Source organism: Musca autumnalis, unplaced genomic scaffold (assembly GCF_047663935.1).
Source record: "Musca autumnalis isolate F117 unplaced genomic scaffold, ASM4766393v1 scaffold_1, whole genome shotgun sequence".
NCBI lineage: Eukaryota > Metazoa > Arthropoda > Insecta > Diptera > Muscidae > Musca > Musca autumnalis.
Genome location: NW_027411644.1, coordinates 254,369,664 through 254,397,358, shown reverse-complemented (window position 1 = coordinate 254,397,358; position 27,695 = coordinate 254,369,664). Strand labels below are relative to the sequence as shown.

Here is a 27,695-nt window from a genome sequence, read left to right as displayed (position 1 = left end):
GAAAATATAGTAAAGTTTTGTAATTGGTCGTAGTTTAATACAAAAAAAATTCAAGAAAAAAATTATTTGAAATATTAAACAAAGAAAATTGCACCAAGCTTTTCTTTTTTGTTCTTCTATTTTTATTAAATAGCTGATGAAACAACAAAAAATATAAAAAAAATATTTCAAATTGGACCAGAATTCGACTTTTCTAAAGCGCGATACCGTGTTGAGTGTATACACGGTTCCAGAGATATCGAGTATTTTTATACCCTCCACCATAGGATGGGGGTATATTAAGTTTGTCACTACGTTTGTAACTACTCGAAATAATCATTGTAGACCCCACAAAGTATATATATTCTTGATCAGCGTGCAATTCTACATCGATATAGCCATGTCCGTCCGTCTGTCCGTCTGTGGAAATCACTCTAGCGTCCGAACGGATTGACGTAGGTTGATGAAACTTTGGGAAAATATATTATATGTACGTAGGACTTTTGGTATTGAAAGCGGGCTATGTAGGTCCACGCTTTCGTATAGCCCCCATACAAAATGACGCGTCGTCGTTTTAAGGAATTTTTAAGATATTTGTCCCATTTTAACACCGAATTGGTTGTAATTTGGTACTTTGTGTCTCCAGAGGCCAAAAAACATTCCTACCAAAGTTGGGTTATATAGGTCCACGTTTTGGTATAGCCCCCATATAAGGCCCCATATAAAGTACGCGTCATTTTAATATATTTTGAATGTATTAGACCCATTTGACCACAGAATTGGTTGTAATTTGGTATTTTGTGTCTCCAGATGCCAAAAAACGTTCCTACCAAAGTTGGGTTATATAGGTCCACGTTTTGGTATAGCCCCCATATAAGGCACCATATAAAGTAACCGTCATTTTAATATATGTATTTTGAACGTATTATACCCATTTGACCTCGAAATTGGTTGTAAGTTGGTACTTTGTGTCTTCAGAGGCCAGAAAACATTCCTACCAAAGTTGGGTTATATAGGTCCACGTTTTGGTATAGCCCCCACATAAGGCCCCTTATGAAGTACGCGTCATTTTAATATATTTTGAATATATCCGACCCATTTGACCAAAGAATCGGTTGTAACTTTGGATTTGTGTTTCCAGAGGCTAAGAAACATTTCTACCATAAAATGTTTATATACAGTGGTGTGAAAAATAATAAGGACAGCGACATTCACAACTTTTGGTCGCTCCTAAAATGTGTAAAATGGAAGAATTTGCGATGGAAATTTGTTTTTGAAAATGTACATGTATTGCAATAAGAAATCCCGTTACGATTTTGGTTTCTTTCTGTTTAGTTTTTATACAAAACAAATATTTTTCGTAAAATCCGTGATTTCTGCTGTGAAAAATAATAAGGACAGTTTTTCGTTTTAGTAAAAATAAGTTGATATTATTTTTTGTGATTCTTTCCTGTAAGTAAAAGTTTAAAATTAATTAATTTCTATTCATTAAATGCTAAATCTACCGGTATTTTTTAGTTTTTCTTTGCAAATATGGGTAAAAATACGCATTGTTATCACGCTACTCGAGAAATCATTAAATGTTTACGTAAAAAAGAAATTCATACAGAAAAATTACAGAAAAAGCTTAGAATCTTTAAAAACAATGGTGGAGGATGCAGCTAAGTGAACTTCAAAGATAAAAGTCGTAGCAGAAATCCAAAAGTTGCTCCTGTAATAATAAATGCGTTATTCGATGATTAAAAAAAGATCCTTTTACCACATCTTTACAAATGAAAAACTACTTAAATATTAATTTTGACGCATCAACAAGTCCTAAAACCCTCTGTGGTGGCCACATTAGAGCTCACAGTGCCAGAAAAGTATCATTTTAATCAAAAAATTATACACTTCCCGCGTAGTGGTGTAGGGTATAAAAATATTCAGCAAATAATACAGTTTGCTAGAAATCACATCGCTTGGCCTAAGAAAAATTGCGTACCATTCTTTGGTCTGATGAAACCAAATATATTTTTTTGTTCCGATAGAGGAGTTTATCAGGGTTGAAGACCTAAAAATCAATAATATAGCCCAAAATATACTCTGATGGCGGCTAAATATGGCAGAGGTAACAGCATGGTGTCGGGGTCATTTTCTTACTATGCTGTGGGGTCTCTATACGGTATTCAAAGTGCTTTTAAAATCACCAGATTACATTGAAATTTTGAAAAATATAATTCTTCCGTATGCTGAAGGGGGTGGCCTCTCAAATGAGTCTTCCGCAAGGTTAATGACCCAAAAATGACGGCAAAATAAAAAAGGTGTTCCACGATAATTTAGTTAAGTTGTTATAATGGCCCATACAATCCCTTGATTTGAACCCGATTGAAAAATGTTGTGGAATGAAGTTAAAAAATCAAGCAGGGGAAAGTGTCCATCAAATTATGGCGACCTTTGGCAACTTATACAGGTTGCGTAGGACGCGATACCAGTAGAGAAGTGCCAAAATTTGGTCGACTCGATGCCCTGACGATGCGCTTCCCTTTAAGAAAACAAAGGATCGTCTACAAAGTATTAATGACACTGAAACACTTTATCTACCATTCTTTAGTAAAAACCTGCATTAATTTCTTTCAAGTTTGGTCCTTATTAAAATATGTCATGAAGTGTCCTTATTATTTTTCACACACCAAACTACGACAATTCGCATAAAATATAAATGATAAATAAAATATGGTCACAAGCAATCAAAATATTTTTATAATGCTTTTCTTAACATTTTAAGAAAACAATAAATTTTATAAACTAATGTAATTTTCACTTTTTTAGTCAGTTTTCAATGTAATCTTGGTTATGGATTGAAGTGTCCTTATTATTTTTCACACCACTGTAGGTCCACGTGTTGATATAGCCCCCATAATACGATATCTCCCGATTTTCGATATTTTGAAGGTTTTAGCCTCATTATCACACCGAGATGGCTGACATTTGGTATTTAGTCTTCTTCAGGCTTATAAAACTTTCCCCCAGAAATTTTTAGGTATAGGTCCACGCCATCATATAGTCCCCATGTGGTCACATTAATTCACCGAAATGGCTGAAATTTGTGGTGGAGGGTATAAAACGTTCGGCCCGGCCGAACTTAACGCTTTTCTTACTTGTTGTATTTATACCCTACACCACTATGTGGGGAGGGTATTATAAGTTGGTTTTGGCCAAAAAGTTTGCAACGCATCGAAATAATAGTCGTATACCCATACATTAGGGTGGGGCGATTTGTGTGGAAGGAAAAAAACCTTAATGAGCCCTTCGCGTTTCTGATTCCTGGGATTGAACTGAGCAAAAAAGTCCACTGGACCATATATCTACCGGGAAAATCGAGCCTCCCGATTTTGACTTTAAGTTTTTTATTGACGTTTTTTGGATATTTTGGCATATAACAGCCAAACCATTGAGATTTTCGATCCCACACAAATACAAATTGTAGCCAATACAGTAATTAAGAACTCTCTAATACATCGCGAAAGCATTGGAACGCTCCTTCAGGCAGTTTTGGCCTTGAGAAGGTGTAAACTTTTCGAAAAGCGCTTTGATGCAAAATTATATCGTGTTGGGTTCCATGGACAAATGGCTAAGTTATAGTGGTTTAAGTCTGAAAAACCCCACAAAAGAACTATAACTGAATTTCTCATAATTTTGAAAATAATTATTGAACAAAACAAAAAAATATTATATTTTTGAAAATTATGAGAAATTCAGTTATAGTTCTTTTGTGGGGTTTTTCCGACTTAAACCACTATAACTTAGCCAAATATCTCCGCTTCTATATGGGGTAATGCTAATAAAAGTAGAAAATATCACCTTTGCAACGATCTAACGATTAAGCGATTTTAATAATAATGACGAATATCACAGATTTGGTTGGGGACCTTCCAAAAACAAAGTTACTATGAAAGTAGAAAATTCCATCTTTACAATGACGTAAAGCAGGTTGGCGTAGTTGGCCAAATAACGGAGATATCGCAATAGTCGGTAATACATCCCAATTTTTAATTTTTTTGTAATCACGATACATGTCGCAATCTTGATTGGATCGTCACGAAATTTTGGGTTTTAATGAGGGTTCCACAGAGGAAAAAAGCTGTTGATTTTGGTATTGGTCGGAGATTATTCAGGGTTCGGAATGTGAAAAAAACTTATTTGGAGAAAAGGCCAACGATTTATTTAAAAGCGAATATCTCTCTTCTGTAGGAGGTATATCGAAAGCAAAACCTGGCAATGAAAGTAGAAAATATCACCTTTACAACGATGTGAAGTAGGTTGTCATAGGTGGTCAAACAACAGAGATATCGCAATAGTCGGTAATGCATCCCTTTTTCCATTTTTTGTGCAATCACAGTACAGGTCGGAATTTTGATCGGATCCTCACGAAATTTTGGATTTGATGGGGGTCTCACAGAAAAAGAAGCCTACTGATGGTTGGCGTACATCACACTTTACCATTTTTTATTTGAGTTGTACTGACGATGCACTTAAATGCGTTTCAACAAAATTGACCTGTATTAATGAAGACATTCAGAGCAAAGGCGCTAAGCTATCCCAATTTTAACAGTCTCAAGCTTATGCATAGGGGTACTGGTGTAGGGTATCACATAGTCGGCCCCGACCCGACTATAGTCTTGGCTCACATGTTTTGTATGTTTATACCCTACACCACTATGTGGGGAGGGTATTATAAGTTGGTTTTGCCCAAAAAGTTTGTAACGCATCGAAATAATGGTCGTAGACCCATACTTATATATACCAAAATGATTGTCTGGACGAGCTGAGTCGATTGGGCTATGTGTGTCCGTCCGTCTGTCCATCTAATCCTTGTAATCACGCTACAGGTCGCCATTTTGATCGGATCGTCACCAAATTTTGCCTATTGATTTTGGTGATGATCTGATAATATTTAGGGGTCGGAATGGGCAAAAAACTTATTTGGAGAAAAAGTCAACGTTTTTTCCAAAGCAAATATCTCAGCTTCTATAACGGGTATATCAAAAGCAAAACCTGCTAATGAAAGAAGAAAATATCGCCTTTGCAACGATGTAACGTAGGTTGTCGTAGGAGGTCAAACAACGAAGAGATTGCAATAACCGATGATCTGATAATATTTAGGGGTCGGAATGGGCAAAAAACTTATTTGGAGAAAAAGTCAACGTTTTTTCCAAAGCAAATATCTCAGCTTCTATAACGGGTATATCAAAAGCAAAACCTGCTAATGAAAGAAGAAAATATCGCCTTTGCAACGATGTAACGTAGGTTGTCGTAGGAGGTCAAACAACGAAGAGATTGCAATAACCGCTAATAGAACACATCTTTTAATTTTTGCGATTTAAGATATAATGACGAATATCACAGCATAGGTTGGCGACTTTCCAAAAGCAAAGTCTGACTGAAAGTAGAAAATCCCACCTTTACAATGATGCAAAGTAGGCTGGCGTAGGTGGCCAAATAACGGAGATATCGCAATAGTCGGTAATACATCCCATTTTTCAATTTTTTTGTAATCACGCTATAGGTCGCAATTTTAGTCCGATCGTCACCAAATTTTGGGTGTTGATGAAGGTCCCGGAGGGGAAAAAGCCTATTGATTTTGGTGATGGTCGGATAATATTCAGGGGTCGGAATAGGCAAAAAGTTATTTGGAGCAAAAGTTAACATTTTATTTCAAAGCGAATATCTCCGCTTTTGTGCGGGGTATATCAAAAGCAAAACCTGCTGATGAAAGTAGAAAATATCACCTTTGCAGCGATGTAAATTAGGTTGTCGTAGGCGGTCAAACAACAGAGATATCGCAATAGTCGGTAATGCATCCCATTTGCCGATTTTTTTGTAATCACTCTACAGGTCGCAATTTTGATCGGATCGTCACGTTTTTTGGGAGTTGATGCGGTCCCCTCAGAGGAAGAAGCCTATTAAGTTTGGTGGTAGTCGGATAATATTCAGGAGTCGGAATAAGCAAATAGCTTATGTGGAGAAACGTCAACGTTTTTTTCGTATGCGAATATCTCCGCTTCTGGTAGGAGTACATATTCCAAAAGGAAAGCCCGCCAATGAAAGAAGAAAAAGGTCTCCTTTATATTGACGCAAAGTATGTTGGCGTAAGTGAGCAAACAACCGATATATCGCAAAAGGCAGTAATATATCCAAAGTTTCCATTTTTTTGTAATCACGCTACATGTTGGAATTTTGATCGGATAGTCACGAAATTTTGGGGCTAGATGGGGCCCCACAGATGAAAAAACCTATTGCTTTTGGTGATAGTCAGATAATATTTAGGGGTCGGAATGGAGAAAAACTCATGTGGAGACAAACTTTAATTCTTTGTGAATATGTCGGCTTCTAGTAGAGGTATTCCAACGGCAAAGCCTGTCGATGGAAGAAGAAAATATTACCTTTACATTGGTGTAAAGTAAGTTGGTGAAGGTGGTCAAACAAGGGAGATACCACAACAGTCAGTAATGTATCCAATTCTTCCTTTTTTTGCAATCACGTTACAGGTCGTAATTTTGATCGGATGGTCACGAAATTTTGGTTGCTTATGGGGGTCCCAGAGATAAAGAGGCATATGATGTTTGGTGGTAGTCGGTTTATATTCCCTAAAAGAAATGTTTACCAGTGAAAAGCTTATGCACAGGGGTAGTGGTATATGGTATCACATGGTCGGCCCCGTCCCGACTATAGCCTTTGCTCACTTGTTTTTTTTTTTGTGCAGACCATATCTGCCGATAACCATCATGATGTTTCTCATATACTCACAATAAGATAGTGTAGAATGAGGACTCTCCACAGCTACCTAACAGATTCCTATGTTTACCCACCTTAATATAAATAAAAAAAATATTTAAAGCCCTACATCTAATTCAATATACATATCTCCGAATCAACATAGATATAATTTGTTTCACAATATTCTAGATCCACATTTCAATACGACAAAAGTCATCATACACATTGAAAATTGCTGTGACAATTTATTAACATCTGGTTGAATCTCATCCATAATGGCCCACATTATGTTGTCACACTTAGTCACCGATTTTCTTCAACACACCAAAAGAAAAAAAAATAAAAAAAACAAATGGATTTTTTATTTATTATTGGAGGTAATTTATTTTTTAGCCATCCAATGGTGTTGCGTTAATCCTTGGCTGCTAATAAAAAAATTGTTTTCGCTTCATCACCGAAGAAATTTATTGTTTTGAAATCGTTTGGCAAAAATTCTAATGCTGTCACATTTCAACAAAAATCTGACATCTTTCTGTTCATTAGGAGGAATACATATTTCTTTGATGAGGGCACAACAGAGTGTCCCACTAAAGAAATCTGAACAGAAATCCCAGTTGTAGCTATGTCGGATATTTGTTTGATGAACACATGACAAATTATGGTTTTGTGTTCACATTGCACATATGTTTGTATGTATGTAGGTATTTCTTTAATCCTTAAAATATTTCTTTTATTTTATAAATTTTTAAGATTTCTCGATATGTGCAAATTTAATGTCTAGAAAAACAGATGCACATGTTTCTGTCCAATGTGAATAATGACTGCAAGGAAATTACAAACAAAGAAAAAACAACAATTTTTCCCAGCTACAAAAAGCGACATTGATTAAATCGTTTACATTACCATAACATGTTGTAATTCACGAATACTAGAACTCACACGATGCTTCATTAATTTTTTGAGCAAACAAGTGGATGCAATCAAAGAAACGCCAAGCTGCTGCTACGGACATACACATTTATGATCAAAACTAAATTGTTTGATTGTAGTATCTTTTTAATTTTAATAATAACAAGTAAAAAAGTGTCAGTCGGCTTTGCCGACAGAGATTTACCCTCAGCTTCTGTGAACTGGAACTTTCATCTATAGATAATATTGAATCGAATACCGGTAACACAACCAATATCCTTTTCCCCGATAATTATGTATTAGAGGTTTTCAGATTTTGTGGCCTTTTTTGGACGTATTTTGAACGAAAAATATATCTCTGTAAATAGGACCACATGGAGAAGCATCGGTATAAATTTTGAAAGGATCTTCGAACAGACTATAAACAGAACTTAAAAAAACATGGACAAAATGTTACGGATGCCACATCTTGGATCGAATCAGCTGATTCGTCCGGAGTAACGACACATGAATCTCTACGGCTTTCGGACATTTTCTCAGGAAATATGAACTTGCCCCTGAAGAACTTGTACTGTCGTAATGGAGGCAGCGAATACAAGTTGATATAACAAAAATCAAAGCGATTCGAGAGCAGGTCTTCAACTGAAGTTATCCGAAATTTAGTGTGGGAGGTACCCGAAGGAGTGGATCGATAGAGTCCATATAAAAACCTCATTTATGTCTGGCAGAAATTTAACGATGTGCAAAGTATGGACAAAATCGGTTACTCCTTTCAGGAGTTATAGTACGCACAATTTTTCCGAACATTTTTGAGAGATAGTTATCGTGCGTTCCAGCCAGCCAGACAGACAGACGGACATTGCTAAATCGGCTCCAAATTGTCTGAAACGGATTTCTTCCGAACATACTTGGGATCTAAAACCATTATTTTGATAAGGCACATTTTGCCCGTATGAAAGTGTATATACCCTCGTTAGCATAAATGCTGAGGGTATAATAAAAATGAGTTACCAAATTTGAACTAAACGGACCAAAGCAAGTTAAATTAAACACTGTAAAAATGTTTTTATTGATACTTCCTCAAATATTAATAAAAATCAAGGTGTTTATTTTAAACATTCGGTGCACCTGTGGTATTAATAATTATACAATCCGTGTTACTCATACGCACTACTTCCTTACCCATTGCGATTTCAAAGAAACATTTTAGGGATAAAAAGATAGAAGTTAATAACATAAATGGGGTCGACAGATTAGTTGTAGCCTGTTTATATTAAACCTTTTGCCGCAGTAACCTCCTTTATGGGAATTTAAATCCGCAACATTTAATATACTATAACATACCGAAAAACTAATGTATATAAATAAAAATCAAATGTCGTTCGATGGTAATGGCATCAGTTGAGAACGGCTGGACCTATTTGGATATTGTTTTTTAATGTTCATCAACACCCATTTTCATACAAAGAAAACCACACCCACTTTTACGCACACTTTTTTCAATTTCAATATTTTCTACAAAAACTACTGAACTGATTTTCCTGAAATTGTCATGGAATTTACAGATGTGGCCCCCGGTGAAAATTGACTAGATATTTTGTTGAATTTCGGAAGGGGCGGGATACTTCCCCTATACCCCATTTCTTTGAAAATGCTATATTTGCAATAATCACGAATGTATCGGTTTCGAAATTAATTTGCCAGACAATTTTGGTTGTGTCTCGTCCTTACCTACCTTTTAGGACCCAAATACTTGACCACGCCCACTTTTTAAAATATGTTACATCTACAAAACTACTGAACAGATTTTCTTGAAATTTTCACTCAATATGCAGGATTTTTCAACGAAAATAGGTTACATATTCTATTGAATAACGAAGGGGCGGGGTACATCACAATCATGTATTTATGAATAACAACCAAATGCCGTCATAACCCAACTTAGGTTTTTATGGAAAGAAAATTTTACCACGAAAACAAACTCTTTTCAATTTAAGTTTTTTCTGCAAAAACTACTGAACCGATTTTACTAAAATTGTCAAGGAATGTACAGGGATGGCACCCGAAAACAGGCAACATATTTTATTGAATTCGTGAGGGGGCGGGGTACCTCTCCTATGTGATATTTAAACCAGTAAGGAAAGGATTAAAGTCGGGCGGGGCCGACTATATAATACCCCACGCCACTGTGAATATGTAAAATATATATGGGAGCTAAATCCAAATCAGAACAGATATTGATATAATTTTTCACATTTATTTGTAGACCAAATTCCGTCACATAGTACAAATTTCTTCAAAATTGGACATATATATCGTGTTTCGTGCATCAAATACCTCAAATCGATCGAAAATATATATGGGAGCTATAGCCAAATTTAAACCGATTTCTATATAATTTGACACAGTTATTTCTAGGCCAAATCCCGGCAAACATTCCAAATTTTATTGAAATCGTACATATATATCGTGTTTCGTGCATCAAATACCTCAAATCGATCGAAAATATATATGGGAGCTATAGCCAAATTTAAACCGATTTCTATATAATTTGGCACAGTTATTTCTAGACTAAATGCCGTCGCACATTCCAAATTTAATTGAAATCGGACATACATAGCGTGTTTCGTGCACCAAATTCCTTAAATCAAGCGAAGATATATATGGGGTCTATATCCAAATCTAAACCGATTTTTATCAAAATAAATAGCGTTCGTCCTTTGGCAAAAAAAAAAAAAACTATCTTCCCCAATTTTCATGCGAATCGGACAATAAATGCGACCTGTACTTTGTTTACAAAAATACATGGACAGATGGACAGACGGTCAGACGAACAGACAGACGGACATGCGTAAATCGACTCAGAAAGTGATTCTTTGTGTATCCCCAAAATGAACTATGGGTCTATCTCGTTTCCTTTTGCATGTTACAAACTAATGCACAAACACATAACACCCCTTACCACAAGGTGGTGTATGGTATAAAAACGCTATATTTGCAAAAACTACGCACGCATCGGTTTAAAAATGTACGGATTAATCTACAACCCGACCACGCCTTTTTTTTTAAACCGATTTCCATCAAATTTGCAGCAAAAACTCAGAAGGTTAACCTACGGCATAACTGTCGTTCCGGGTTCATAATATTAACTTCATCGACTTTCATCGGCAAAAAGAATATTTCGCCCACCAAGCTTTGATCTTCATATTTACGCGCAGTGATATTTTTCCTTAAAAACCGTTCAAGATGATGTCAAAAAATGTATTTTCCCTGATTGGCAATCTTATTAGCTTTCTAATGGTGTACATATAAGCTTAATCGGTTACTTAAAATGGGTACAAAATCCGGGTTTTATATCGCTATATCCGGTCCAAATTTTATATAACCGGATCTATTCTCCAAGAAAATTTGTCATTAACGCGCTCAGCATATCGGGAGCTATATATGGCAAATATTTCAGATACATCCCAGATGTCAATATAAGCGATAACCAATGGGTATGTCTACCTACCAATACATAACAAATAACCAATATACAGAAAAACTAAACATATGTTTTTTCTGAACAAAAACCGGGTAAATGTAAAAAAGGACAATGAAAACGTGACAATATCGATTAGTTGTCAATGAGAACCGTACCTAAAATTCTCTGAGCAACAGTTTTGTGGAATATTTGGATGCTGTAAAATCTCATCTTGTGGTACTTTTACTATAGTTTAAGAAAGAAAGGACGAAAAGGACATGAAAGGAATTAGGTTAGAAGAATGAAATGTTCTACAAAAAGATTCGCCATTCGATTTGACTGAAGACATGTAATCTAAAAACCAAGCTACAATAACGGCAAACAGAGATATAAAGCTATTTTCTCAAACATCATAGGCGAAAATTCAAAAAAAAATCATCGCGCGATATCTCAGAAACTTGACGTATGGGGAAAATTTCCTTTTGGGTTCTTAATATACCCACTAAGGGCTTTCATCTCCAAGAGGAATTTCCCACCGCACAGACCTTGAGTTCCAATTTGTGGCACAGTGTAATTAGATCGCTTTAGGATAAAGACAGGGGACATGGACGATAATAAATCCTAAACAGCATCAATGGGCAAAAAAAATCCGACAAAGTCCGTAAGAGAAAAGAAAGGTTACAGACAAAATGTGTTGGTAAATTTAAAATCCCCCTCGGTATGACAGTGGATCGAAGAACTACTTTTGAATTGTCAAGCATAAAGTCGATTAAAAGTTGTCATTAAAACTCATTACGACGGGCCATCAACGCGGACCGGGGTCTTCTAATAACATAAACAAGTAAGAAAAGCGTTAAGTTCGGTTGGGCCAAACTTTTTATACCCTCCACAATAAATTTCAGCCATTTCGGTGGATTAATGTGGCCACAACCTTCAAAATACCGAAATTCGGAAGGTACCGTTCTATGGGGGCTATATGATGGCGTGGACCTATACCTACAAATTTCTGGGGGAAAGTTTTATACGCCAAAGAAGACTAAATACCAAATTTCAGCCATCTCGGTGTGATAATGAGGCTTAAGCGTTCAAAATATCGAAAATCGGGAGATATTGTATTATGGGGACTATATCAACACGTGGACCTATATAAACATTTTATGGTAGAAATGTTTCTTAGCCTCTGGAAACACAAAATACAAAGTTACAACCGATTCTTTGGTCAAATGGGTCTAAAACATTCAAAATATATTAAAATGACGCGTACTTTATAAGGGGCCTTATGTGGAGGCTATACCAAAACGTGGACCTATATAACCCAACTTTGGTAGGAATGTTTTCTGGCCTCTGAAGACACAAAATACAAAGTTACAACCGATTCTTTGGTCAAATGGGTTTAAAACATTCAAAATATATTAAAATGATGCGTACTTTATATGGGGGCTATACCAAAACGTGGACCTATATAACCCAACTTTGGTAGGACTATTTTGTTGGCCTCTGGAGACACAAAGTACCAAATTACAACCAATTCGGTGGTAAAATGGGCCAAATATCTTAAAAATTCCTTAAAACGACGACGCGTCACGCGTCATTTTGTATGGGGGCTATACGAAAGCGTGGACCTACATAGCCCGCTTTCAATACCAAAAGTCCTACGTAAATATAACATATATTTTCCCAAAATTTCATCAACCTACGTCAATCCGTTCGGACGCTAGAGTGATTTCCGCAGACGGACAGACTGACGGACATGGCTATATCGATGTAGAATTGCACGCTGATCAAGAATATATATACTTTGTGGGGTCTACAATGATTATTTCGAGTAGTTACAAACGTAGTGACAAACTTAATATACCCCCATCCTATGGTGGAGGGTATAAAAAAAACAAAGATCAATGAATACAATTTAAAAGTGCAATATTTCTGTGGTTTTCTGAGAAAGTAGAAATTTCGATTCATGTGAATTTTGAGTTGTTGTTTCTACTGAAAACAATTAAAAAAGTATCAGTCTGAGAAAATCGTTCATCTATGGACAATATAGAATCGAATACCGTCCATGCAACCAAAATCCTTTCCCCTATAATTATGTATTAGGGGGTTTTAAGATTTTGTGAACTTTTTTGGGTGTATAAACTTGTCGACAAAAAGTATATACTTTTGGATTAAGGGGTTATGTCAAATTTTACAAAATCGAAAAATCTGTTGTTATCCCATTTTAAAATAATAGTAGAGTAGAATAAATTTAATAAATTGCAACAAATTTCAACTCGATCGGACAAAAATTGGCTGAGATATGAGCGTTAGAAAGGAAAAATTCATTGTGAGATGTATGTATGTATGTATGTATGTATGTAATATTGAAGTTTTAAACCATGTTTTCTCGAAATGACATTTTTGAATGCGGTGCCCACTGTAGCTCAAATACGGATGATCCGATATTCATATGTTTTAGTGGGATTATTATACACAAGACAAGATTATTAGGGTCCTAATGATTCCACAAAAACATATGCTCGGTTTATCGGTAAAGGCTAAATCGTTTCCATAGTATTACATACTCATGCCATATTAACCTCTTTATTCATAAAGCTGAGTGTATAATTAGCTTCAGGACATGAAGTCAACCTTATAGGAAGCCTTGCAAGATCACCACCAATGAGAGATGGTAAGCGACATCATCAAAGCCTAAACAAAACAAATGCAAAATGATGAGTGTGTATGGTAAATAGGTAGTGTGATGATGTGTGTGTTGTTGTTGTTGTCGTTCTTTGGATGCAAATTCATTGGAAGACTCCACCTCCTTCACAATTGAGACGTGAACGAACAGCAACAAAATGCAACAAATCAGAAAAGACAGCGAAAAGAACATGAAAAATTTAAAAAAACGCCACATAGGAGAACCAATAAAAACACACGAAGAGCATGGTGGTGATCAACGAAGACGACAACAGCGATGATACGATTCGACAACGGTATACAATGTTGATAAATATGTACATTCGCGCATATACAGTTTGTCAAGTAAATATTTTCAATTAGAAACTTATATTAAGTAATTCGAGAACAAAATATAGGGAAATTTTCAGGTTTTTGACGAAAATTAGTTCCTCTAATTCTCTCTTTAACACAACTACAATAACAATGTAAAACTTTTTTAATTTTCCTTTTGATAATTCCTAATTATTTTCATGATGATTCGTGGAAAGCGAATATTTTTAAGAGAAATACAAAAGATAATTAACAATTTACAAAAAAAAAAACACTTACCCTTCTCTGATGTTGCGTTAAAAGATGCTGCTGTTGTTGCTGCTGCTGCATTTGAGTTAAATGTTGTTGCAGTTGTTGGACTTGCTGTTGTTGTAGACGGGGATGCTGTTGTAGAGGTGGTTGACGAATTGTGGTTGGATTAACCGGTGAATGGGCGGGTGTTAAAATTTGTTGGTGTTGTTGTTGTTGTTGTGGTAGTGTTTGTTGGGGATGCATTGCTTTTAAATTCTGTTGTTGTTGTTGCTGCTGCATGCTACATGGCAATCTATGTTGTTGATGCTGCTGATGTAGATGTGGTGATGGCTGTTGTTGTTGCTGGTGGTGTTGTTGTTGTGACTGTTGAGCTTGATGATGATTGGCATAGAAATTCATCGAAGGTAAAGCAGAGATCGTCGTTGTTGTGGCTGTTGGAGAAACCAGAGGTGGGGTGTGTTGTTGTTGAGCATAATTATGAAATTGTTGTTGCTGTTGCTGCATATATTGTTGTTGTTGCAATAATTGCTGCTGTTGGCATTGATTTTGTGTGCGTGTTGTATCTTGCACCCAATTACTAACACGCAAATGCTGTTGTTGTTGTTGCTGTTGATGATGCAACATTGGATGCTGCTGTTGTTGCAGCATCGTGTTATTATTGGCTAAGGCATTTTGATTAAGATTTGTATTTACGTTGCTGTTGTTGTTATTATTATTGTAATAATAACAGTTTTTCAAATTATTATTGTTGTTAAGTGTATTTGCTGTATTATTGTTGTTATTATTGGAATTATGCATTTTGGTATCGTTTATCATCAAATCAATCTGAAATTAAAAAGAGAAACAAATGCATAAATGAAGGTCAATTTTGACATGACACAATTTAAAGTAATTAGGGTAAGTGCTCCTAAGTCCGGCATGTACCAGTAGTCGGCATCTTTTGTATTTGAACACAAATAACTAGAAATTACTATAACAAAATATTGTCAGCTAAATTTTATGAAACAGCAAATTTAGTAGATTAGAACTTTTGTGGAACAACATAGAACAATGTTCTGTTTTCACAGAAAGATGCCCGAGAGTCTCCTCCTTCAGTCCACAAATACTTTTGTACCCGTACCGTTGGGTCCGTTTAACACTTTTTTTAAATTTATTGAAATTACATGGGTAAACATGTGTTTCCATACCGTTTCCAATATGAATTACAGTTTTTTTACACAAATGGACAAAATAAAAATTGTTTGTAATTTTTTTTAAAGTGTTTTATTTAACTTGCTTTGGTGTCCGTTTAGTTCCACACAGTTGCAGTTGACCAATCGAACTGAAACTTTGCACACTTTTCAGATGTGGATGACAATACATGAATATGAAAACAATATGGGTCCAATTTTTCCTATAGCCACGATATCTCGGTACCACCCGATTTAGTTCAAATCTAGTAACTCATTTTTAAAGCAGTTGCAGTTGACCAACCTGACTGAAACTTTGCACACTTTTCAGATTTGGATGACAATACATGAATATGGGCCAATTTTTTCCTACAGCCCCCATATAGCGGTACCACCCGATTTCAGGTATTTTAAGGATTTTTTCTTCGTTTTTGCGTTTCACCACCAAAAAATGTGAACATAGGTCGAGGTTTTGGTATAGCCCCCTTATAGCGGTACCACCCGATTTGAAGTATTATGAGGATTTTATCTTCATTTTTAGGCCGAATTGGTTGTAACTTGGTAATGGGATTCCCACTTGGTACATAAACTTCCTCTCAAAAAATTATGGACATACAGGTTTCGGTATAGCCCCCATATGGCGGTACCTGATTTCAAGTGTTTTAAGGATTTTATCTTCATTTTTAACCCAATAATTGTGGACATAGGTCCAGGGTTTGGTATAGCCTCCATATAGCGGTACGGCCCGATTTCAAGTGTTTTAAGGATTTTATCTTCATTTTTAGGCCGAATTGGCTGTAGCTTGGCATTTGGAGTCCCCAATGGTACAGAAACTTCTCCACCAAAAATTGTTGACATAGGTCCAGGTTTTGGTATAGCCCCCATATAGTGGTACCACCCGATTTCAAGTGTTTTAAGGATTCATTTTTAGCCAGAATTGGCTGTAACTTGGCATTTGGGGTTCCCAATGGTACTGAAACTTCCCCAGCAAAAATTATGGACAAAAGTCTACGTTTTAGTATAGCCTTTTTATAACGGTACTACACGATTTCAGGCATTTTTAAGTTTTTATCTAAATTTTCGGCCTAAATTGACTAAAATTTTGATCACAGTGGTCTCATGATGGAATCTCTCAAATAAAAGGCTTGCATTTAAATTATAAATGGTGGCAAAATTAAACGGCAAGCGTTTTATTCGAGAGATTCCATCATGAGAAAGAATATATTTATTGAGGCTAAGCGACAAATTATTTTCTAGTTTTAAGTGCATTTCTAAATAAAACACTGAAACTTAATTTTTATACCCTCCACCATAGGATGGGGGTATATTAAGTTTGTCACTACGTTTGTAACTACTCGAAATAATCATTGTAGACCCCACAGACTATATATTCTTGATCAGCGTGCAATTCTACATCGATATAGCCATGTCCGTCCGTCTGTCCGTCTGTCTGTCTGTCCGTCTGTGGAAATCACTCAGCGTCCGAACGGATTGACGTAGGTGGATGAAATTTTGGGAAAATCTATTATTTGTACGTAGGACTTTTGGTATTGAAAGCGGGCTATGTAGGTCCACGCTTTCGTATAGCCCCCATACAAAATGACGCGTGATGCGTCGTCGTTTTAAGGAATGTTTAAGATAGTTGTCCCATTTTACCACCGAATTGGTTGTAACTTTGTATTTTGTGTCTCCAGAGGCCAAAAAACATTCCTACCAAAGTTTGTTTATATAGGTCCACGTTTTGGTATAGCCCCCACATAAGGCCCTTTATAAAGTACGCGTCATTTTAATATATTTTGAATGTATTAGACCCATTTGACCAAAGAATCGGTTGTACCATTGTATTTTGTGTTTCCAGAGGCTAAGAAACATTTCTACCATAAAATGTTTACATAGGTCCACGTGTTGATATAGCCCCCATAATACGATATCTCCCGATTTTCGATATTTTGAAGGTTTTAGCCTCATTATCCCACCGAGATGACTGAAATTTGGTATTTAGTCTTCTTTAGGTGTATAAAACTTTCCCCCAGAAATTTGTAGGTATAGGTCCACGCCATCATATAGCCCCCAGAAAACTGTACCTTCCGAATTTCGGTATTTTGAAGGTTGTGGCCACATTAATCCACCGAAATGGCTGAAATTTGTGGTGGAGGGTATAAAAAGTTCGGCCCGACCGAACTTAAAGCTTTTCCTACTTGTTTAAATTATTTTTCATTTAATTTGTGAAAAATGTTTTGAAAAATTTTTTTCGAGTTGTTTTACTTTTTTGGTATTTTCATAGTTATTTATTGGCGTTTGACCATCTTTAATATATATGAAGATATAAAAACACACAAAAATACTGATATTTTGATGAAAAGTGGTAAAAAACTCATAAGTTTAACTTTGACCTTAAGTTTCTCTGCAAATGCCAGAGCGAACTTGACCGCTTATAATTCATCTAAAAGCTGATTGTGTTATCTGAAAAAAGAATTATGAAAATAAATCTATCCGTTCAAAAGTTACACAATTTTGACCAGGAAAAAAACGATTCTGAACCACTGTGCGGCAGAGGTGAGTCCGTATTCAAGTCTTTGTTGAGACATATTTGCAGAATAAGCCAAGTGGTAAATACTCTAGTATACATACAAATTGAGATAGGACGCTGAAATTTTGAAATGATGCGTCGTTTGTTTGTGGTTACGTCAAATTCTACACTGGACTATATCGGTCCACACATTGTTACACCCCCCCCCCCCCCCCCTATATATCTGGACACGTCTTATGATTACCCAGTGACAATGGACTCCAACAAACGTACATAGTCACCAGTCCAACTATGTCTCTGTTGATATCCTTTATCAGTTCTGCAGATTTTAGACTGCAAAGATTTCGACTTAAAGGAAACTACAATTTTCGTTCAACTTATGAGAGCCGTAAGTTGAGGGTATCGCTATACCACTCATTGGACGTTGTATATCTTACAAAGATAAGATACCTTGCTCAAAGCATTGGACCATACCAGAATTGGACATACGATGGTCGTGAAAATTCAATGGATGACTAGTGGTCAGACCTCCCTTAGTACGTTCCTCAACATTTCTTTTCCACGATCATTGGTGGTCTTGATACTAAAGAGAGCTCAAGGTTGATTCCATCTCTCATTATTGATTCCATCTAGCATTATTGGGCGCCACCTTGGTGCAATGGTATGCGCACTCGACTTGCACGCGTAATGTCCGGGTTCGATTGGTATGCCAGGGAACATAAACATCAACGGTGGCAAAGTATCTCTCAGTCTAATGTTGACGAAATTTCTTGAGTATTTCAGCCATGTAAAACTACTCTACAAGTGGAGTCTTTAGGCACGCCGTTTAGGCTTGTCGATAAACAGTTGCACCAAACCGCTGACATCTCCTGTAGGATAATATTATGCTCCAGCTTAGAGTTTGCTAGTTCAGTGAATTTGTTTCAGTCGGTTTTCCCAGAATTCCTATGTGGTGGTTGCCGAATGCCGTCAATAGAGACTTGGAAGAGTTTATCCCGGGGGTCGGAAAAGAAGCACTCATCGCATGCATACCATCAAGCCAGTAATGAGCGATTCGTCTTTATTAATAAGGGTTATATCAATATTCTCCCACTAGTTCTATTTGAAAGGTGCTCTCACCGTTATAAAATCACTTTACAACAAAACCGAATTGGTGCATCAGAACCCCTAGATTTTTTAGGTCGACTTTTGTAAGACAGTGTAATCAAGCGGATTTTGCTCACTCAGGTCTGCCGCGGTTTTGAATAATTCTTGCCAGATTTGACACAATGAACCTAGATGTAAGGTATCCAAGGAATAATTACGGGTCACTGCAGAATAAGATGAAATTGCTGACTATTGCAGGTTATGCGATGATGATAAACAAATAGAGACTACCGAGTTCTTATTACATCGTTGTCCAATGCTAACGCCAGCTAAACGTCCTTTAACCTAGCCTAACCTAATCATCTCTAATATTCGGCAGAAATTGTCAAACATCCCTTTAACTGCACTTATGCGACATTTTTGAACTTTTTTCTACGTTAAGAAGACATTCTACGATGCGTAAAGTATCTGCCAAACCGGATACCCAATTCGTATGTTTGCTGATGCCGGCAGGGGATTTTAGTGCTGTGTGATAGTGGCCGCGACTACAAGCAGCAAAAATAAAACGATCGGATACATGTCCTTAAACTGCAATTTTGAGAAAGTTTTGAAGTTTAATATTTTTTCAGTTTGGGCGAAATCGGTAACTCTGTTCGAATGTTATCGGGCGTAACATTTAAGCGAAAAATGTTGAACTTTTGTGGGAGATATACACAAAGGAGTGGATAAACTATAAGGTGCAAAGTTTGGACCAAATCGCTTTATCCGTTCTAAATCGACTCCAAATTGTCAGAAACTGAGTTCGTCCGAACATAATTGGAGTCTAAACACGTTATTTCGACGAGGCACATTTGTTATCGTATCCAAGTGTATATCACCAATATTTTTGAAAATTTAACATAGCTGAAGCCAAGGTTTACCCTTTTAGAATACGCGACTTGTGGTTCTATATTATACAAATTAAATGTTTTTGGATAAAATGAAATGTTTTTGGACATGGCAAAAAATATTGGCCTTAAAAGATAATTTGCATGGAAGCTGTGGCTATATTTATGTTAAAAAATGGTTAAAAATGGGTTGAAGCCACAATGTCTTTTTTTGTTTTCTCTCGATTTGTGAGTAAACCACACTTCTTTCGATTTTCCTGTCAAAGTAAAAGTAGAAGCAAACTAAATAAGGATCATCTCACTGATGTATTACTTTTCAAAATTTGAACTGCTTCTACCATTAAATGATGCTGACATTTTGAAGCCAGATTTACAGTGTTTTTTGACATTTTCTTCTAATTTCATTCCGCAAACAGGGTTTTCAAATAATCATATATAGGATTGTAGTACTTGCGATTCTGAGTTGTTTGATACGAATACTGTGTATGTAGTCTGCACAGCTTCATAGTAATCTACATCCAAATGCGGAAATTTTGTGCGCACATTTTTGTAAAAAACCTATTTTTCGGGCCTAATTTTTACAATTGTCATTCCATTTCCTCGTACTTGGTTGCACATTTCAGTTTTTTACGTTCCGGATCTAATAGATCATTCCCCGTGAAAATCAATCTACTAAAACGCGAGTTACAAGAAAGTCCAAAGTAGAAAAATCACCTAAAATTGTTTTTGGAAATATCGCGTATTTTATCGCGTTTTCTGCGGTTCGTTTCCACTGCAATGAAACAACTAATACAGCATCTTCGTTTTAGCGGAAACAGAGATTTGAAAACTTCACTGATAAGTGAGCTACATTCATTTTATCCCAAACAAGTAAAAAAGTATCAGTCGGCTTTGCCGACAGAGATATACCCTCAGCCTGTGTATATTGAAACAATTTTTTTTCCAAAATACGTATGTATTTAGGGGGTTTTAAAAATGTTGTGCGTTTGAACCGACAAAAATGTTGATTAGGATTAAAGATCAAAAGTTTTGCGGAGGAGATACTAAAAGGAATGGATCGACATTGACCGTTATGGAAGTGGATCTCCAGCCACAACATATGGTGCCATAGGGGTTTATTACACTATACGGGCTGTTTGCTTAAGAAGTATGGACTTGCCCATAAAAACTTTTACCATCGTAATTGAGACAGCGAATGCAAGTTGCTTCGACAAAAATCAAAGTGATTCGATATTAGGTCATAAAGTGAACTTATCCGAAATTTTGTGTGGGAGGTACCGGATGGAGTGGACAAATATAGTCCATATTTAAACCTGATCTATATCTGGTAGATATATTAGGATGTGTAAAGTATAGACCAATTCGGCCACTCCCTTCAAGAGTTACCGTACGAACAATTTTTCCGAACATTTTTGAACTTTTGTGGGGGAGGTAAATGAAGGAGTGGACCGATATGGCTTATCTCCAAACTTAAACTATGTTTGGACAAAATATTACTAAAGCCATATTTTGGACCGAATCGGCAGATCCGTTCGAGAGTTATCTTGCGCTCCAACCACCTCACACGGTGTCATAGGGGTTTTTTGAAACTTTCATGATATTTTCTCAGGAAGTATGGACTTGCCCCTGATGAAAATTGTACCGTCGTATGGAGGGCAGTGAATACAAGTTGCTAAAACAAAAATCAAAGCGATTGGAGAGGTGGCCCTAAACTGAACTTTTCCGAAATTTTGTGTGGGAGGTTCCCGAAAGAGTGGACCTATTGAGACCATATTGGAACCTTATATTACTTTGGTAGAAAGTTTACGCTATACAAAGTATGGACCAAATCGGTCACTCCCTTCAAGAGTTATCGTGCGCACAAACTTTCCGAACATTTTCGAACTTTTGTGGGGGAGGTACCGGAAGGAGTGGACCGATGTAGCTCATCTTCGAACTTAAACTAAGTTTGGGCAAAATATTGTGAAAGCCAAAATTTAAACCGAATCGGTTCATCCGTTCGAGAGTTATCGTGCGCTCCAGCCAGCAGGACAGACAGACAGACAGACGGACGGACATGGCTAGATCGACTCAAAATTGTCTGAAACACATTTCGTCCAAACATACTTGGGGTCTTATTTGATTCGCCGTGAAGTTTGGATCCACAACAATTTTATATGTAATTTTATGACCACTAAATGGGCCTTAATTTTGAAAAAAGTAGACTTATATTCAATAATTTATCAGTTTCATGTGCATTCCGCGAATTCTGTGTAACATTTTGCAGGTATTATGCAATCTACACGCTGAAGTCACTTCGAGAAAACTTTTTTGTAACAATTGCGCTCATTAAAATAATTAGCGTTTTTATAATATTTTCTTTCTTAAAAAGCGAAATAAAAGCGCCATAGCTTTTGTCCGCAACATCCAAAAATTGGCTCGCGACCAGATTCGTACTGGAAATTTTTTTCTTAACCTACATATCAACAAGTAAAAAAGTATCAGTCGGCTTTGCCGACAGAGATATACCCTCAGCCTGTTTATATTGAAACAATTTTTCCCAAAATACGTATGTATTTAGGGGGTTTTAAAAATTTTGGGCGTTTGAACCGACGATAATGTTGATAATGATTAAAGATCAAAAGTTTTGCGGAGGAGATACAAAAAAGGAATGGATCGACATTGACCGTTATGGAAGTGGATCTCCAGCCACTACACTACACATACGGGCTGTTTGCTCAAGAAGTATGGACTTGCCCTTAAAAAACTTTTACCATCGTAATTGAGACAGCGAATGCATGTTGCTTCAATAAAAATCAAAGTGATTCGTTATTAGGTCATAAAGTGAACTTATCCGAAATTTTGTGTGGTACCGGATGGAGTGGACAAATATAGTTCATATTTGAACCTGATCTATATCTGGTAGATATATTAGGATGTGTAGGGTATAGACCAGTTCGGCCACTTCCTTCAAGAGTTACCGTACGAACAATATTTCCGAACATTTTTGAACTTTTGTGGGGGAGGTACCTGAAGGAGTGGACCGATATGGCTTATCTTCAAACTTAAACTATGTTTGGACAAAATATTACTAAGGCTATATTTTGGACCGAATCGGCAGATCCGTTCGAGAGTTATCTTGCGCTCCAACCACCTCACACGGTGTCATAGGGGTTTTTTGCAACTTTTATGCTATTTTCTCAGGAAGTATGGACTTGCCCCTGATAAAACTTGTACCGTCGTATGGAGGGCAGTGAATACAAGTTGCTAAAACAAAAATCAAAGCGATTCGAGAGATGGCCCTAAACTGAACTTTTCCGAAATTTTGTGTGGGAGCTACCCGATGGAGTGGACCTATTGAGACCATATTGGAACCTCATATTACTCTTGTAGAAAGTTTTTGCCATACAAAGTATGGACCAAATCGGTCACTCCCTTCAAGAGTTATCGTGCGCACAAACTCTCCGAACATTTTCGAACTTTTGTGGGGGAGGTACCGGAAGGAGTGGACCGATGTAGCTCATCTTCGAACTTAAACTAAGTTTGGGCAAAATATTACGAAAGCCAAAATTTGAACCGAATCGGTTCATCCGTTCGAGAGTTATCGTGCGCTCCAGCCAGCAGGACAGACAGACAGACAGACAGACGGACGGACATGGCTAGATCGACTCAAAATTGTCTGAAACACATTTCGTCCAAACATACTTGGGGTCTAAAACCATTATTTCGATGAGGCACATTTTCATCGTATCAAAGTGTATATACCCTCCTTAGCCTAAAGGCTGAGGGTATAAAAATCGTTGATGTAGCGCGAAAAAAATTTATCATTTTTTTCTGAAATGGAATATGAAATAATTGACAATATTCGTGATATACCTTCGTTAGCCTAATGGTTCGTTTGCTTTGTGAATGCTTGTTTACATTATTTTGTAATGGGTTATTTGCCTCAAGTGGCTCCCAAAATGCTCGCTGGGTCTAAATACCATAGTCGATTTACACACAATACAATATTCACACATTACTAATTTAGTATACAACTTTGAAATTAATTTGTATATCTTTTTAAATGATGTTCATAGTTTTATGGTTAAAAAAAATGTTTTTGAGTCATTACCACATTTTGTTGTTGTGTTTGAGAGTGTGTGTTTTGGGGGCACGAAAAATCGCACATTCTGAAGCGTACATCTGCGTAATGTGAATTTTTCTATAGAAACAAAAACAACGACAACAACAACAAACTCAGCAGCAGACCGAACTGCTGTGTCTACGCACATTTCAATGAGTGACTCATAATTTTGACAAACTATTTTTATATCAAAAAATGAAAACAACAAAATTAAAATGCAAATTTCGAAAACCGCAAACGGCGAACACAATCTGACTGACTATGACAATGTCGATCGTCGTCGTATTTGTTGTGGAATCTACAATTTTTACTTTTATTATTTGTATTTTAATTCTGCTTTAGTGTCGCTGTTGTTGTTGTTGCTGTTATTTGAACAATAAAACGACGTGTTAGCTATCCCGTGCCAGCCGGTGAATATGCTGTCCATTTGATTGGTGTTAATAAACTTATAGCGTTTCAAAATATCATTTCACCAGTCAGTCCACCGGTGACGCCGCCGTCGCTTAAATGTTAATTAACCCCCGCAACTATGGAACAAAAGTGGGTGAGAAGTAAATCAATACCCTTCATCTAAGCACCACCTACCCCTCCACCACTAGCGGGGATCATTTGTCAATTAATTGAAAATAAGTTCACATCTCACTAATTAAGTTATAATTTGCATTTGATCGAATTAATGACAACAAATGCCAAGTAATTTATAGAAATTTTTCCAACTCGCAATGGCGTAGTGTAATCTAGTTCTATAGAGGGTGTTAAAAAAATATGCCTAAATTTGCATCGGTACTAAGAAATTGGAACTACGCTGTAAATACTAGTCTGGTGAAGGTAGTTTGGAAGTTTCTTTCTAGGTGGCCTGTGCTCTTTAATAAAATCGATCTATCTACGCCTCTCCCTTCCTTCTATTGGAATTTTGCAATTTCCAAGAATTTTAGCTGTTGTCAAAACATCAACACATCGGCAATTAATTTCCTTTTTTAATTGTGGTCTATAAAATGTTTGTTTTTTTATTTTGTTTTAACTGTATTGGATTTGGCTTTAATATTTTGTGGTTGGGTGGTTTAACTGCTTTAGCTAAATGGAAATCCCAAAAACTATTATAAATACGCATCACGCACAACTGTGGTCTTCCATCCGACGGATTAGTCATTCGAAAACTTAAACGTAATTGTGTACTATTTTGACGGAATATGTGGGATCCTAATTTTGTAGTGACATATGGGAGGACAATATGATATTGGTGTTGATTTTGCATCTCATAACAGTTCATGAAATCTGCAAAAAAATAGACTAAATAAAAGAAATGGCGTAGGTATCACAAACCTGATGCCTGTTCCAGTACTGCAAGAATCTACCAATTTTTACTATTTTTATACTTTTAGCCTTTAGGCTAGAAAGGGTATATACTAGGCCGGGGCGATTTGAAAACCTTAATGAGCCCTTCGCGTTTCTGATTCCTGGGATTGAACTGAGCAAAAAAGTCCACTGGACCATATATCTACCGTGAAAATCGAGCCTCCCGATTTTGACTTTAAGTTTTTTATTGACGTTTTTTGGATATTTTGGCATATAACAGCCAAACCATTGAGATTTTCGATTCAACACAAAGACAAAAATTGTAGCCAAGACAGTAATTAAGAACTCTCTAACACATCGCGGAAGCATTGGAACGCTCCTTCAGGCAGTTTTGGCCTTGAGAAGGTGCAAACTTTTCGAAAAATGTCGATAAATGACACTGTGCTACAAAAGTTGACCAGAAAAATATTCACGTGTTCTGATGCAAAATTATATCGTGTTGGGATCCATGGACAACGACAATGCCTTTAGTTCGTTGGGGTCACTTCGTTTTATTTTTTTATAACGGTAAAAGTAGTGAAAATCTGGGTTTCTTACATTTTCAAATTTAAACGGACATATTTTCTTTTTTTCACAACGGATTTCTAGTGATCCTTCTTCCTTTTAAAGGGGTGAATAATATCTTTAGAACAAGTTATTATTTGTTTAAATCGGTTAACAAATGGCTAAGTTCTAGTGGTTTAAGTCTGAAAACCCCCACAAAAAAACTATAACTGAATTTCCCATAATTTTCAAAAATATAATGTTTTTTTGCTTTGTTCAATAATTATTTCCTAAATTATGAGAAATTCAGTTATAGTTTTTTTGAGGGGGTTTTCAGACTTAAACCAATATAACTTAGCCATTTGTTAACCGATTTAAACAAATAATAACATTTTTCGAAAAGTTTGCACCTTCTCAAGGCCAAAACTGCCTGAAGGAGCGTTCCAATGCCGCGATGTATTAGAGAGTTCTTAATTACTGTCTTGGCTACAATTGTTGTCTTTGTGTTGAATCGAAAATCTCAATGGTTTGGTTGTTATATGCCAAACTATCCAAAAAAGGTCAATAAAAAACTTAAAGTCAAAATCGGTAGGCTCGATTTTCACGGTAGATATATGGTCCAGTGGACTATTTTGTTCAGTTCAATCCCAGGAATCAGAAACGCGAAGGGCTCATAAAGTTTTTTTTCCTTCCCACAAATCGTCCCACCCTAGTATATACACTTTCATACGGGCAAAATGTGCCTCATCGAAATAATGGTTTTAGACCCCTAGTATGTTTGGACGAAATGTGTTTCAGACAATTTGGAGTTGATTTAGCAATGTCCGTCCGTCTGTCTGTCTGTTTGGCTGGTGCGCACGATAACTCTCAAACGGATGAACTGATTTGGCCCAAAATTTGGCTATCGTAATATTTTGTCCAAACTTAGTTCGAACATGAGTCATATCGGTCCACTCCTTCCGGTACCTCACCCACAAAAGTTCCAAAATGTTCGGAAAATTTGTGGACACGATAACTCTTGAAGGGAGTAACCGATTTAATCCATACTTTGCACATCGTGAAATTTTCAGGCTTAGATGAGGTTCCAATATGAACTCAATCGGCCCACTCCTTCGGGTACCTCACACACAAAATTTCGGATAAGTTCAGATTAGGACCTGCTCTCGAATCGCTTTGATTTTTGTTGCAACAACTTGTATTCACTTCCCCCCATACGACGGTACAAGTTTCATCAGAAGCAAGTCCATACTTCCTGAGAAAATGGCCGGAAAGGTGGAAAAAGCCCCATATGACACCTTGTGTAGTGGTTGGAGCGCAAGATAACTCTCGAACGGATCTGTCGATTCAGTCCAAAATTTGGCCTTCGTAATATTTTATCAAAACGTAGTTTAAATTCGAAGATGGGATATATCGGTCCACTCCTTCAGGTACCTCCCCCACAAAACTTCAAAAATGATCGGAAAAATTTTGCGCACGATAACTCTTGAAGGGAGTGACCGATGTAGTCCATACTTTGCACATCCTAATATATCTACCAGATATTGATCAGGTTCGAATATGGACTATATTTGTCTACTGGTACCTCTCACATAAAATTTCGGATAAGTTCACTTTAAGACCTACTCTCGAATTACTTTGATTTTTGTTGAAGCGACTTGCATTCGCTAAAAGTTTTTTTCAGGGGCAAGTCCATATTTCTTGGGAAAACAGCCCGAAAGGTGTAAAACTC

The 27,695-nt window shown here is 36.6% G+C and overlaps 1 protein-coding gene across 4 annotated transcripts in view; it reads right to left on the bottom strand.

Moving 5' to 3' along the window:
- The window catches only part of kay (transcription factor kayak), a 350,765-nt gene that overhangs the window by 259,526 nt on the left and 63,544 nt on the right, over positions 1–27,695 (bottom strand). For 2 of the 4 annotated variants that reach the window (XM_073960790.1, XM_073960791.1), the window contains exon 2: positions 14,378–15,175. In XM_073960790.1, the coding sequence (XP_073816891.1) occupies positions 14,378–15,166 (789 nt within the window). In that variant the 5' untranslated portion in view covers positions 15,167–15,175. Of the gene's footprint in view, positions 1–14,377; positions 15,176–23,877; positions 24,201–27,695 lie in introns of those variants that run through there. The other 2 variants (XM_073960792.1, XM_073960789.1) reach the window with 2 other exon arrangements.